Genomic DNA, 15,466 nt, shown 5'->3' on the forward strand with positions numbered 1-15,466 from the left:
GAGGCCACAGGCAAAACTGTAAGCAAAGTGGAAAGGCAACGGCAGGCCCCTCGCTGAGAATCACAAAGTATTTCAAGATGGTAACAGAGGGCAGCACACCAAACACGGGCCTCCGGCCACACAGGTCTTGGCCAGGTGGCCATACCGGGCTCAGCCGCTAAGAGGACAGCCCGGGGAGTCTGGCAGGAGGGAGGCCACTCACCTGGGGCCCGGCCTGCAAGAGACGGTGTGATCAGAAACTGAGACTCCATAATCAGATTTATTTTCCTCTAATAAGACAGTTTAGCATCTCCGAGTTTTGCATTCTACAGTCTTACAAACTTTAGTTATTAGCATCAGAAACACAAAAACATTGCAAGACCTCAAAACACAAATAAATACCAAATAAAACCACACATAATATACAATAAACAAAAATATAAAACAGTAATGCTATCAGAAAGTCAGGCATGTTGCTAACTCACAGTAACAACATGATTATTGCTGGGCAATAACTGACGGTCTTTTTTTTTTCTTAGAAGAGCGAAAACAGGACCCGAATCACTGGTCACAAAATCACTTGGACTGTCAAGATGTGTCCTCACAGCAAGCGGCTACTACAGACGCAACTTTTAAAACAGGCAGATTAAAAAGACAGGGTCAAATGAGAGATTGGCCTTCTTTGGTCTTTGTTTTTGGGTAACAGAACCGAACACAGAGGCACCGGCAGAGAACAGGCTGCATATCTGCAGATGCTGTGCAGCGTCGACACTGCCCTCTACACTTCACAGAACTTCTCCTACAGGCATTTCTTACAGAAATCACCGGACATCATGCCGGCTCGTGTGTTTTCCAATTAAGTCATTGAATTTGCTGTTGGAGGGTATCTTACTTGTCTGAGGGGACCAAGTTGTCAAAACCAATCATCACCTAATTACAGGAGTGGTACAGCGATCCTGGACTTCTAGCCTCTTTTCATGGTGAGAGTTCACAAGACAGACTAGACACAGTGCAAAAGGAGAAATGAAACGCACGCTCTGCTTGGCCACCGGGGCGTCCTCACCTGCACACCTGCCAGCCCCGACAGGGCCGAGGCTTCACACGTCTGCCCTGCAACCGCGTGTGGGGCACACCAGGGTCAGGCGGAAAATACCCTTGAAGTGAGGCTGGCCCTGCCTCACACCGCCTGCTGGCCCGGCTCCCTGATGCCGCCGTGCCTGTGACCATCGGCAGCAGCCTGGATGAGGCAGCAATAACGACCAGGTAGCCTGCCGACACCGACCTCACCTGGCCTGGGCCCCGGTGGGCACATTCTACTTTGGAGAAAACAGAACTACTGAGATTTGCAAACAGAAAACAGAACTATGGTCATGGGCTGAGAAGTAGATTTGGGTGACAGACCCTCATTCATCTCACAGACACAAAAGCAAAGGGGCTCCCAGCACTCTCCCTAGCTCTCCTTCTACAGTCTAATAAGTAAAGATCTGGACTAAAATTTTTAAAAAACAATATTTTACAGCTCTGCCAGAGCCCTTCTGACACACAAATTACCCCCAGTAGAGGGAGGAGTCTGGGAGGGCCGGGGATTGAGCAAGGGGCCCGCAAGGGGAGTCTGCGCCCGCCCAACCCTGCAACGGCTCAAGGAGACAGTGGCACTGCCACCCTGCCGGGGCTGTGCACAGGGTGATGGTCCTCGCACCAATCCTCCCTGTGCAGGGGAGAAAGGAGGTGTCAGCCCAGCTGTTGGAATCAGTGTACTCCCCGGCCCTCCCTTGGGCTGACAAGGAATGACCCCGCTGGAGACAGAATGGTTGTTTAAGGACCCATCCAGACCCCCCTTCCTTTGTCCGACATCACCTCTGGCTGTAGGATATGGGTCCACCATGGTGACTACCACCAGACGCCATCAAGCAAAGGGGGTGGCTGGAATGTGACATTGGCATGGTCGACATCCATGGCACACGTGGCCCCTGGCCCAGGGTGACTGAGGACCCTGGAGCAGGCTGAAGTGGTCTGGGAGGCAGCTGGCTGTCCCAGGGGCTGTGCCTGGAACTGCATCCTAACTGAGCTGGGCCACACGGGGTCATGGGGAAGCCTCCTGCCACAGCCAGTGCAGTGGGAGCCCTGAGAGGCGGTGGGCCTGTGGGGCCCGGGCTGAGGAAGTGGCCCAAGGAGCAGGAGCCCCAGTACGCCACACCGTGGCTCCCCGGCGCCACAAGCCAAGAAGGGCATGGGGATGGGGCAGGGAAGGAGAAACGAGGGAGAGGCAGGAGAAGCTGCCTGAGCACAGGGCTCCCTTGTTCAACTGGCTGTTGTGGCATCAAAGGGACACAGGTGCTGTCCCTCAGCAGAGGCTGCTCGGGGAGGAAGGGGTGGCGGAATGGGGCTGCAACCTGGGTCACAAGGGCCCCCTCTGTCCACCTGCACAGGGAACACACATCTGCAAGTCCAGGTCTTCGCCCAGGGCCCCGGCGAGGCTTGCGCTCAGGGGACAGCACCACTTTCATGCTTGACGGCTCCTAGAATTGACACAAATCCCAACCTGGCCGCCTGTGTGTCACCAGAGCACGGCGAGCTGAAAAGCCCAGCATACGCTGGGGCTTACTCAGGCTCCCTCCAGCCCAGCTGGGGCTGGCATGTCTAGTCCCAAAGCCAGGCCCCATGGGTCCCCCACTTCCACACCCTCACTGAGCCACCCAAACCTGCTGGAAAGGCCCTACGCCCAGCCTGGCCCCCATATCACAGACACACCCCAACTTCTAGCTCTGCAGGCTCCGCTGGACAAGCCCTAGAACCAGAGGGTCAGGCTTCCAGGCCCAGCTGTGGCTTGCACGTGGTTCAGTGTGGTCACGAGAGCCAGTGCCCTTCACGTGAGCCGGGCCCAGGCCAGCCGCCCAGCGTGCCTGGCAGCAGGGAGCAGCCCAAGACACAGTGTCCCGGAGAAAACTGCTCGAGGCAAGGGGAGAGGGGACATTGTTTTGTTACGAAGGTGATGGGGAAGCAGACCGGCTTAATTCATGCACAAAGGACTCAGTTGGTTTCTGTAAAGTACTGAGCAGCTCTGTCCTGCGGGGAGTTTGGTCACGTGTGGTAAACAAGCAACACCCCCAAGCATACAGTGTGCGCCCCCCTTTCCCACTTACTGCCAGGGCCCTGTGACGCGGGGAGGGCCGACCACTGCCCGAGGGACCACTGGGCCTCAGCTGCAGGGAGACCATGGCCCCAGGCTGGCCCAGGTGGTGAGCGCCAAGTGAGGGTGCCCGCGGGCCGAGGGCGGAGCAGCACAAGGCTTGCCCGCCGCTGGGAGAGGGGACACCGCCCCAGGCTGCTGCCCACTGTGCTGAGTACATGAGAGGAAGACACACTCAGAACAGAGACCCTGATACAACCAAACACAAGGACAAAGCATGTGACACGGGCCATCCCATCCTTAAGGACCCCCATCACTCAGGTTCAAGGACAAAGCATGTGACACGGGCCATCCCATCCTCAAGGACTCCTGTCACTCAGGTTACATCTGTGGGACCCTCGGGTGGGCCCCATGGCGTCCCGCCAGGAGCGTCTGCCTGGGAAGGACTACTGGAGACGTCCCAGTGACACGCACGGCTGCTTCTGGGGGCCACGCCAGGACTTCAACCCAGAGGGGAGGAAATGGTTCTTACCAGACCGAGATGTTGCATATCTTTCATCTAATATTGTACATTTTGTGAAGGGGAAGTTGCAGGGATGTCCCTGTTGTTAACCCCTGGCCTCAGGAAAACTACCTGAGGGCAGGTAGGGGACAGGCCTGAGGTGGGGGACACCTTCAAGGGAACAGTAGTTTTCCGCAGCTTCTGCAGGAAGTCCTTCCTTTATGAGCAGGGACACGCGACTCCCTCACAGGGCAGAACCAAGGATACTCATTCCCCCAAAACAATCCCAGGAGAGCGGGGAAAGGAAAGGCAGATAAGAACAACGGAACGCTTCGACCGCAAAAGGGCGCGGCGGGCCCCTCACGGGAGCTCAGGGCACGTGGGTGCGACGGAGGGCACTTCCAGCAGGCACTGGGGCGAAGGCACACCCAGGACAGATGGCAGCACCAGAGACAGGTGGGCCACCGGGCACCCACCAAGCTGTCCCCGCACGGCCACGGGGAGAGCCGAGGCAGGCAGTCTGACGTGCACGGCCCAGCTGGCCAATTGTGGGCGCGGCTTGTGGGCGAGTGGCACAGGTGTGACGGTTCGCACACATTGGTTTTGCCTAAGAAGCACCCGTCGCGTGTAGCACCCATCAGTGGTAAGAGCACCATGAAGCGTGGTGCATAGCAAAAGGGGTGCAGGGGCCGGGCTCCAGGCTTCTAATCACAGTTGGACACTGAGAGACAGTAAACAGTGAGTTGAGAAAATGCCGTCCGGGCAGGCGCAGGCTGGGACGACGGGCCCTGTGGCCACCCTTCCCGCCAGGGTGGTGGTCAGGAGCGCCCGTTGGTCAGCCTGGGCAGGCCCCCGAGCAGCGGTCTCTGGAATGCTCAGAGGGTTCTGCTTCGGGCTGTGGGGGTGCCCACGGCCCCGTTGGGGACACGGAGAGGCTCAGCTTCTGTTCCACACCTGCCTCCCTCAGGGTGGGACCAGGCCGTACTTGGACCAGGCGACTCACTCGTGGGGCCTAGAGATTTGGAATCTGTGGTAATTAAGCAGCGGAGGCTCCAGAAGCCGACGGTGGAGCCTGGCTTCCCCTCAGCAGGTGCAGAGGTGTCTGAGGGCCCTTGTAGAGACAAAGATCTAGTGGTGGAGAGAAAAGTCTGGTTAAACTAGCACTTTCTAGAATTATGCTCAACACAAACCCAGGGTGGAGAAGCAGCATGTCACATCTAAGGCACATGTACCGTATGCCACCAGCTCTATGCACAATGTTGCTTTCGGAGACCGTTGACGGCATGCAGCAAGATGACGGGACGGAGAAACACACCTGCGGGCCTCCCTCAGCAGTCACCCGCCCACCCCTGACATGGAGACCGAAGGCCGGTGCTGTCAGCAACAGAGAGCTCGTCCGAACACATGGGGCAGAATCCAAACACCTACAGGATTTTGTTTAGAACTCCAAAGTTCAACGGATGCCCTATTTTAGGGTGAAAACAATTATAAATCTGAAAATGATGCACAGCATCCATGAGCGAGGCTCCGTTCAGAATTGTGAAGTCGTGTCATTAACTACGACAGATATTGAAGGTTTACATTTCTAACGAGAAATAACAACAGGTTGAATATTCTCTTTCCTATCACAAGTGATAACCAGTGTTTGATATTTTATATTTTCTTCCAAGAAATATCAGTCTATCAATGTTTTAAAATAAAATGTTTGCAGTAACAATTACTTGTAGAACTTTAAATTAAAAAATGATTCTGAATTGAGACTTTCAAAAAAAAGACCTAGGTATACTTCAGGGTCTTCTGACAAACAAATTATTAAAACAGAGACCAGATGAGGCCTTAAAAATAGACAATATACTGTATTTGAAACAAAATTGCACTCTTGAATTTTAGAAAGAAGATATCAGAATTGCATTACTATTTCATAAATTCTCCTTTTACTTAACATGCTGACATGTCCAGCTATCCCCACGTGTGTGTGTGTTTTTTTGGTGTTCAAGGAAGAAAAATCATGTTTCTTTTGTTTAGCATATATGTTTTCCACCTTAATTAACTAGATCTTTAAAAATGAAAATGAAAACCTTCTCTGACAGCAATATTTATCTTGTTGAAGGATAAATAATTCTTCAGAGTGAAGTGTGGCTAGTCTATTATAAAATGTGTCAGGTGTGCTCACGCGTGGCTCCTCCCGTCGGCACGCGTCCACCTTCTGCCACTTCCTCCGTCTCACAAGGTCCTTTTCTGAGCGCGAGGACCTCAGTGAAGACAGACCGGTTCAAATCCCCCAGAGGAGTTGCCTTCTGCTAAATCCACCTCCCCAGCTACTCATCAGGGATCGGGCAGATCCGAAGTATCCACTATGACTTTAATAAAAATTGTATCATCTTTAATATATGTCCCATTTTCTAGAACAGTTTGGGCCACAAAGACTGGGCAGCCAGAGGCGATGTTCATCTCTCCTGTGGGCTTCTTGAAGCTGCTGCTGTTGGGGTCGGGCTTGAATGCATCTCCCAAATGACGTCGAGAGGACCCCTGATCCATCAGCATGAGTGTCACCTTCTGCTTAAATGGCCAAGGAAGCAGGGCATCATATTCTCCACGCATGATGACAAAAAACAGCGACAAGTGCGTCCCCTTCCCCATCCCGTCCCCGTTCAGGTAGACCCTGGCACACATCTTATAGCCAAAGTAGCCAGTGTAGAAAGGCTGGCTGTAAAGGGACAGGGTCTTCCCCATGACGGCCTCCTGCTTCCGCCGCTTATAGTCGCGAATCTTCCAGATGAGCACGCCGTTGTAGCTGGCGGTCTCCAGGACCTGGAAGCGCAGGTCCATGTCGGCCAGGCGGATGTCGTGCACACTCAGCATCTGGTCATGCCGGCTCAGCTGGGACTCCAGCAGGCCTGCCACAGGTGAGGAGGGATTTGGTGAATGAGACAGGTGAACGTCAGAAAGGTTAGGAAAGCAAAGCTGCACCAGCACTTGTTATTTTATTTCATTTTTTTGAGACGGAGTCTCGCTCTGTTGCCCAGGCTGGAGTGCAGTGGCACCATCTCAGTTGACTGCAACCTCTGCCTCCCAGGTTCAAGCGATTCTCCTGTCTCAGCCTCCTGAGCAGCTGGGATTACAGGTGCCCGCCACCACACCTGGCTAATTTTTGTATTTTTAGAAGGGACAAGGTTTCACCATGTTGGCCAGGCTGGTCTCGAACTCCTGACCTCAGGTGATCCACCTGCCTCGATCTCCCAAAGTGCTGGGATTACAGGCATGAGACACCGTGCCTGGCCCCCCGCCCTTTTTTTTTTTTTTTTTTTTTTTTTTTTGCTGGAGTGCAGTGGCGCAATCTCGGCTCACTGCAAGCTCTGCCTCCCGGGTTCACACCATTCTCCTGCCTCAGCCTCCCGAGTAGCTGGGACTACAGGCGCCCGCCACCACGCCCGGCTAATTTTTTGTATTTTTGGTAGAGACGGGGTTTCACTGTGTTAGCCAGGATGATCTCGATCTCCTGACCTCGTGATCTGCCCGCCTCAGCCTCCCAAAGTGCTGGGATTACAGGCGTGAGCCACTGCGCCCAGCCTCATTTTTTAATTTTTAAAGAGGCAAGGTCTCGCTCTGTTGCTCAGGCTGGCATCAAACTCCTGAGCTTAAGTAATCCTCCCACCTCAGCCTCCCAAAGCACTGGGACTATAGGCCACACCACCATGCCCAGTCACACCAGCATCTGAATCAACAATATAAAAATCACAGTGGTTTCTGAGGGCAACACCAGCAAAACTGTGTAGACAGATGTCCTGAGGCCACCGCCTCCCAGGGAAGAGCCCAGGTCCCTGCCCCAGTTTTACCACAGCTCCCATGTCCACAGCCCTGTCTGTCTGGACATAGTACTAGGCACAGCCTGCTGACAGGGGATGTCCTGGGCGGTTGACCTGCCTGTGTGTCAAAGGACACCTCACTGCAGGGTCCAAGACAGAGCGCTCCACTGTGGCTTCCTGGGAAGCCCGCTGGTGGGAGCTCCTGGGAGCAGGAGACAGCTGTGCTCTCCCCAACCCTTCCTCCGGCCTCAGCACCCGCAGGTGGCCTCTGCTCTCTTGGAGGCTAAGCTGCTCCCCTCTCCTCCAACCTCATTCTCTGCCTGCTTCGTCCGGCCCCACACACACACCGGTAATCTGTGTTCCTTTCTGCCATTAATCCTCTTCATGTAAATATTCCCAATACTCTTTCAGTCCCCAAAGCCATAGGCCCACATCTGCTTGTGGATCAGAAACATGCTGGCAGAGCGCAGTGGGACTGCTGCCCCCCGGCCCTTAGGAGTGGGGTCTGGGGCGCCCCCACCAGCAGGTCCTGGCCTCTGCCATCTGCACTTGGGCCTGTCCTGCGGGTCACCCTTCGGCCAGTCTCTCCTGGGAGGGCTTTGCAGCTTCCCGTGGCTGCTGCTGCTCCTACTCTCTACACCATGTAGGGCCTCACACGGAGGGGACAAGCGTTTGTCTTTGCTGGGGGACTCTCAGCAGGAAAGTCATCACACCTCTGCGTGTTACCCACAATTAGGAAGAACTTCCCAAGGCACATGTACCTAACACAGCCCTCATCCCACGGACCCCGCCCCGGCACTCACCCGGGGCCCAGATGCACACTGCTGGCCCAGCTCCGGCCCCTATCTCACCTGTGTTCCGAGCCACTTGCCCCGCGCTCTTGTCCACACTCTCCAGCTCGGTCACGCGGTTCTGGAGGGACTCCACGCTGCTCTTCATGCTGTCTGCTTCCTCCCAGTTCTGCCGGAAAGGCCGGATCTCCTTGTCAAGTTCCTTCAGTTTCTCTGCTTGGCTGTCTATCACTCGCTTCCAAACCAAAGGTGTTAAAAAGCAAAACATAGTTAGGACTCGGAAAATGCTGCACCGCCTCCCATCAAAATACAGACGGGTTAGGAGCAGAACAGTCACAGAGGCCTCTGTATGAGGCCTGCCACCGGAGGCTGACTCCAGGAGCGGGGCTCTGCATCGGGCCTCCTGGGAGCTCCCTGGGAACAAGTGCTTGTGCCAGCGGGGAGCACTCGAGGTGACGTGAAGCCACATGGAAGAAAACAACAGGAGGCTCCCCTATGTCAGCTTGCTTTGTCAACAGAGAGCCATCAGGAAAGTGAAGTGACAGGTGGCAAGTGTTCAGAAGACCGGGGGAGAGGTCTCCGCTGTCTCTGGGGCAGGCAGCAGCTCATGCTTCTGCTGCCTACAGCCCCTGCCCAGGCTTCCCTGTTTCACAGCAGCACTGGTGCCGCCTGCCCACCTGTTTCTCACACGCCCACACCCTGGCGTCAGCCAACTCCACCAGCTCTCCTGTTCAGATACCCAGATCCGACCTCACCCTCACACTCCCACGTGTCCCTCCCAGCTCTTCTCCCAGGCCACAGCAACTGTGCGGGGCCACAAGTCTCCCATGGACATCTCCTCTGCAGCCCTCGTATACCTCGGGGGCCATAGTACAGAGGGTCCCTGCTTCCCAGAGAGGCCTCACCCCTGTAAGTGAAGGTCCCACGGGGCAGGTGGCCCTGCATGGCTGCCACAGGGTCTCAAGTTTAGGATGCCAGAATCATGTCCATGTAGCCTCATCTTCCCTTGGAACTTCTAAAGGCCTCCTACCCTGCTGCTGGGTCTGGGGCAGAAGCACAGCCCTGTCTCTGTGGCTGCAGGGGGTGCCCCAGAACGACCCCAGGGTCCCAGGAGAAGACTCCCACTCCTCAGACTCCTCCCACCTGGATGGTGGCAGGAAAGGGCCCCAAGGCATGTCCTCAGGCCCTGGGTGAAACCCAGTGGGCCGATGCCGCAGACGCAGGGGTCTTCCCCCGCTGGCTCCACACTCAGGCTGCCAGGCCCCAGCGAGGGAGGCAGGAACGCAGAAACCCTGCCACGAACACACGAGGCTGCCAGCAACCAGGCCTGACTTTATGCTACTTCATTTAACTAATTCAGAAAGCCCTTTCCCAAAACACACAGGCCACTCATATTTGTCACTACCTGGAGAGGTGGGAGCTGTACTCTGCCCTGGTGGCCCAGTCTGTGTTAAGGGGCTGGATTGTCCACCTGTGAGATGAAGCCAGGGACTTTCACTTCAAAAAATGATGTGCATTTTCAAGCAGCTTGTGACGGCTGGAGAGTTTAGTGCTCAATGCAGCTGTGGAATGACTGAGCCACCTCACAAGCTGCGGGCCACACCGGGTGCTCAAGGGGCGGGCCCCAGGGCCCCCTGAATTCACTTCTCCTTTTGGAAGTCTATTTTTAAACATCTAGGTTTCAGCACCTTTGCTGGCTGTTAATAACCACGAAGACACAAACATGACAGGTCTGGGTGGCTTTTTGGACGTAAAAGCAGTGTTATTCTTCCTGTTCTTTCCAAGAAACATGATATTAGTTAACCTCTAAAAAGTAAGGATAATTTCTCTAAAGAACACCTCTTTCCACTGTCACTGTCCCTTTAAACTGACACTGTCACTGTCCCTTTATTTTACACAGTCATACATGCTCAGAAGGATATTTAATCAGCTCACCAAGTCTACTTGCTGGGGGACAATACCACTGATGACACTGAACACCCAAATCACACGGCTCCTCTACTGAGCACTGGAAGCCTCTTGCATCTCCACCTTCTAATACTGTGCACTGAGCTGGCGGGGGTGCTCGCGAGTGGCAGGGGAAAGTTAATGAAAACCTGATCAACAGAGGTCTGAGAGACGCCCTTTGTAAGTTAGCAAACCCTGAAATGAAGCATGAGTCCCAGGCAGGGTGGCCCAAGACAAGCTGCACCTCACGCTGAGCCTCAGACCCCCGAGGTTAAGAGGGGGATGGCACCGAGCCACCCCTCCCCGTGATGGTGCTACGCAAGGGCACGCCTGACCTTGAGCACAGAACGGGGAGTCTCCAGCAAGGACTCCCCCGCACAGCAGGGGCCCCCGAGTCAGGAACACACAACACGCGTGCACTGCATGCACAGACCAGCGCGACTAAATAAAAGGCGTCTCCACGAGCAGCAAGGGAACTCGGGCTATTTTTAAAACAGGCCTTTCATCTGTATCAATGGCACCGTTTCAAAGCAGAACGCAGAGTCACATCAAGTGTTCTCTAAAACCCAGCAAACGTGATTTCATCCTTGAAGAACGGTCTACACTCAGTCACTGCAGTTTCTATAAAAATAAATCTCAAGTGCAGGTGTGGAACGGTACAGAAAAAAGACTCCGACACAGAGCTGAAGAGACAAAATGCACTCCACATCAACAATCCAAATCAGAAGGTCTGCCTTCAGGGAGCATCAGCCCGTGAGCCTCACACACTTGCACGCCAGGGCTGCAACTGCGTCACCTGCTGTGATGCCTCACTCTCAGGCCACTGGGACCCTGGCACACAAGCCTGGCACTGTGAGAAGCCCAGCGGTGCCAGCAACCTGAGTGAGGGCCGCGTGGATGGACATCCCTGCCTTCTGTCCCAGCGTGTGCTCCTCTGCGTGTGCCCTGTGGACCCCCTGACTGCAAGAACCATCAGTTCATCTAGTCCACTGACACCAGAAGCCTGGGTCACGCTCGCACCTATGCTATCTTCTTTTTTTTTTTTTTTTTTTTTTGAGACAGAGTCTTGCTCTGTCGCCCAGGCTGGAGTGCCATGGCACAATCTTTGCTCACTGCAACCTCTGCCTCCCGGGTTCAAGCGATTCTCCTGCCTCAGCCTCCTGAGTAGCTGGGATTACAGATGCCTGCCACTGTGCCCAGCTAATTTTTCTATTTTTAGTAGAGACAGGATTTCGCCATCTTGGCCAGGCTGGTCTTGAACTCCTGACCTTGTGATCCACCCGCCTTGGCCTCCCAAAGTGCTGGGAATAGGGGCATGAGCCACCGTGCCCGGCCTAGGCTTTTTTTTTTTTTTTTTTTTAAGAGTCTTGCTCTTTCTCCCACGCCTGACTGCAGTGGTGCTATCTCGGCTCACTGCAAGCTCTGCCTCCCGGGTTCACGCCATTCTCCTGCCTCAGCCTCCCAGGTAGCTGAGACTACACGCGCCGGCCACCGCGCCCGTTTAATTTTTTGTATTTTTAGTAGAGACGGGGTTTCACCGTGTTAGCCAGGATGGTCTCAATCTCCTGACCTCGTGATCCGCCCGCCTCGGCCTCCCAAAGTGCTGGGATTACAGGCGTGAGCCACCGTGCCCGGCCTGGCTGTCTTCTTAATAAAGAAAAACAGGATATTTAAGAAGTAAAATATTAAGAACTCATCGCTCCCCGGGCGTGCAAAAGCAAAGACACTCTTGAATTCCACTCCTTGACCCCCCGCCTGCACCCCCACTGCCACAGCCAGACCATCGGGCCCTCTGTGCTTCAACTCCCGCCATCACCAGGACTCTAGGGTCTACTGGAGAATCAGACAAGGAAGAAAGAAGAAGACCCCAAGTGACGTGTGCCCTCATCACCTAGGTGGTCCACAAACATGGCTGGAGGAGTGCCTGGAGCTGGCCAGGAAGAGAAGCAGGAGAAAAAGACATCTGTGCAGCAGCATGGAGCCTCTCAAGGAACAACAAGCTGGTCCACTTTAGCACGGGGAGTGGGGCGAAGCTGGGAAGGTGACTGGTGGCCAGTCACAGAGGTTTTCTGGGCCACAGTAAGATTTTACGATAAACCCTTCCTGGGGCAACCGGAAGGGCTCTGAGGATGAAACAGTGGAGAACACGGCTGGGCTGGGCTGCCGCTCAAGAGGGTGGGCGGGGCCTGCAGCAGCAGAGGGATGGCCTGGCCCGGTGCAGCTCCCACACAGCCAGCACCTCCGGGCATCAGAAGGCTTTCAATCAGCATTTCCTGAGGATGGACAGTGCAGAATCCTCCTGGCCAAAGATCACCAACCCCAAAGTGGTCCCAAAGGTAACACTGAATTTCCCCTTTCAAAAAACCACACGGTTGGAAGGACCTTCTGTGTAGACCACGCCTGCTCAACGGGTCACATGGAGAAGAGTTTTTACACATTTCAGGCAGGGCCGTGTCCCTGCACTCAGGGGAATCAGGCGCGGGCAGCCTGCTCTGAGTCCCTTCCCTAAACACAACCTGCTCTCCGCCACACCCAGCCTCCTGTGGGGAAGAGGTGGGTGTGCCATCACCTCCGACTCGTCACAGGTCAGGGGACACTGGCTGTGCCATCACCGCTCCACCCTCACTTCTCTGGCCTTGGCAACTTGGTTTCCCCCTTTCTTTCTGACTTATGCTTCACTGGTTCATCCACTCACAAAAGTTCTCAAGCAGAAATCGCATACCATAGAGTGATTAAACTCAACTAAAAAGTAAATGAGAACACCTGACCGGAAGGGGAGAAACTGAAGATGAACGCAGAGGAAATCTGAGGTTTGGGATGGGGCGTCAATACATCACTGTGTATGTTCTAACTTTTTGTTGTAAATGAATCCAGTACTTGTGCATTCTTCCTTCTGTTGTGGCTATTTTAAGAGGTGATTTCCCCGGCCTTTCCAGTGCCGCTCTGAGGCCCAGGTCAAAACACAGCAATGATCTCATGAACAGCCAGAGCTGCTTGCCAGGGAGCGCAGGTGCGGGTGGGCCACAGGGTGGCCACGGCCCTGCAGCAGTGGCCTGACCAGTCGCCTTGGCCAGTCTGATGACCGACACATTGCTGGGCCCTCAGCAAAATGCTGGGGGCTTCCAGCGGGAGGCTTGGTGTTTTAAGAAACATTGTACTTTATTTGGCTTGATTTAATGCTAATGACTTGGGCCTTTTCTAATACAATCTAATGTTTCATTGTGTTCTCTCTTTTTCTCTCTGGGTAACTACAAAGTATAATAAAAATGAAATTAATTTAATAAATCCCTATGCAATTCAAGTCACTATGACTCATCTCCAATGTCAAAAAGTGGAGAAAAGGCATTCTCAAAGATGCCATGACTCTGTGCTATTAGAAGTATTTTCTCTTCCAGATAATCTAGGGATACACCGTTAAGTTCAGGCCCTTCAGTGACATGAGTGATTTTTCCACGGTGTGTGACACACCCATGGGAATTACTATCACAAACGCACATGATTAAGTGAATGTGCAGAGAGCATCTACAATGATCATCTATTAACAAGCATCCCACAGACAGCTGTGACGACAGACGACAGGAGGAGCGACATTTCATCAGTCCCCTTTACATCATCGCCTCTATTCAGGGTGGCAAAGGTTCACTGGTTTGTTCTCCTGGAGGTGCGTGTGGATTTCCACAGTGAAACCCAGCGGGTGAGCGTGTGTCACTGGAAAGCTCACAACAGAGTAGCGGGGCTGCACAGCACCTCAGTGCAGGAAGTGAGACTTTGCACACAGCAACTACTCATGAACAATATGAAATCTTAAATAATAAAAACAGCTAATTTAAAAAATACAGGCTTCGCATCTTATTTCTCCAACAGTAGATCAAAGTCATGGAAGAGGGGTGGAGGCTTGCTCTTCAGAGAAAAGGCAGTAAGAAAATGCTGACCTACAGCTTCCCAGGCCGGGCTTGTGCTAGCCCAGCTGCCTTTTCTAAGCCTTCACCACTTAGGCCAGAGAAATCAGTCGCCTTTCTCCTTGCAAAGGTCAAGGACTCAGCTCAAGCAGTTCGCTAAGAAAGCCCTAAAGGGGAACACAGGCAAGGTCCTCTACCCTTTGATCTGGCCGTAGTCCTAAGATTCTTACCTGTAAATGAAGGATTTTGGATTCATTATTTCGAAGCATTTCCTTTTGTCTCTCAATTTCAATTTCAAAGCTACATATCTGATTGTGCAAACTTTGTATGCTCTTGTTTTTTTCTACACTTTCATTCTGCAACAAGGAAACCTAAAAAAGAAATTCTTTAATTAATGTAACCAAAAGTGGTTTTCATATTAATTAATGATATCAATTAAATTTTCATAATATACGCCTTCTGTTAGCTTATTGACAGAGTTTCAGAAGAAAAAAACCCCTTCAAACAGAAAATGGTAGTCCTGGTACTTTTCTTTCTTTTTTTCCCCTCTAGAGACAGGGTCTTGCTCTATCCCCAGGCTGGAGTGCAGTGGTGCAATCATAGCTCACTGCAGCCTTGACCTCCTGGGCTCAAGTGATCCTCCCACTTCAGCCTCTTGAGTAGCTAGGCCTACAGGTACATGCCACCACCATGTCTGGTTAGGCTTTAAAAAAATTTTTTTTTTAGAGATAGGGTCTTGCTATGTTGCCCAGGCTGGTCTCAAACTCCTGGCCTAAAGTGATCCTCCTACTTGAGCCTCTCAAAGGGTAGGGATTAGAGGTGTGAGTCACCATGCCCAGCCAGTCCTAATTTAATAGGGAATCCTATAAACAGTGTTTCTCAGAATCTCTTCCAGTAATTAGGGTGAGGCAAAGTGAAGCAGCTGACTGAATTTCAGAATAAATGAGATGCTTTTTCAAGTTTTTGCTAAAAACTAGCAAATCTTTTACCAGAGTATTTTTCAATTGTTGACCAGGAAACACAGTAAGAAACAGATGCTTATGTATCACCCCATTTATACCAACGTGTGTGTGTATCCCTGAGAACAGATGTCATAAAGCCGTACTTGCCCTAATAATTTACAATGCACCCTGATATTTTTTCTTTTATTCCATTTCATTTAAGAAAATACTAGTCCCTGAAGAACGTTATGCTAAGTGGAATAAGCCAGGCACAGAAAGGCAAACAGGATGCACTCTCATTTGGACGTGGGATCTAAAAAAGTCAAGCTCACAGAGGCAGGGAATGGTGGTTACCCAGGCTGGTGGAGGGGGGTAGTGGGGGTAGGCTTGTGGAGCTGCTGGGCAAAGGGCACAGAGCCTCTGTTAGACAGAAGGGCGGACGTTTTTCAGCCCACTGAACAGCATGGTGAC

At 53.0% G+C, this 15,466-nt stretch overlaps 1 protein-coding gene across 4 annotated transcripts in view; it reads right to left on the minus strand.

Annotated features, from left to right (window-relative positions):
* Positions 1-245: 245 nt before the first annotated feature.
* Positions 246-15,466, minus strand: part of TRAF3 (TNF receptor associated factor 3) — an 89,321-nt gene continuing 74,100 nt past the window's right edge. For all 4 annotated transcript variants that reach the window (XM_032180545.3, XM_032180546.3, XM_032180544.3 and 1 more), the window contains 3 exons: positions 14,285-14,425; positions 8,269-8,443; positions 246-6,508 (listed from right to left, as the gene is read on the minus strand). In XM_032180545.3, the coding sequence (XP_032036436.1) occupies positions 5,937-6,508; positions 8,269-8,443; positions 14,285-14,425 (888 nt within the window). In that variant the 3' untranslated portion in view covers positions 246-5,936. The remainder of the gene's footprint in view (positions 6,509-8,268; positions 8,444-14,284; positions 14,426-15,466) is intronic.

This window comes from Hylobates moloch, unplaced genomic scaffold (assembly GCF_009828535.3).
Source record: "Hylobates moloch isolate HMO894 unplaced genomic scaffold, HMol_V3 SCAFFOLD_16, whole genome shotgun sequence".
Classification (NCBI taxonomy): domain Eukaryota; kingdom Metazoa; phylum Chordata; class Mammalia; order Primates; family Hylobatidae; genus Hylobates; species Hylobates moloch.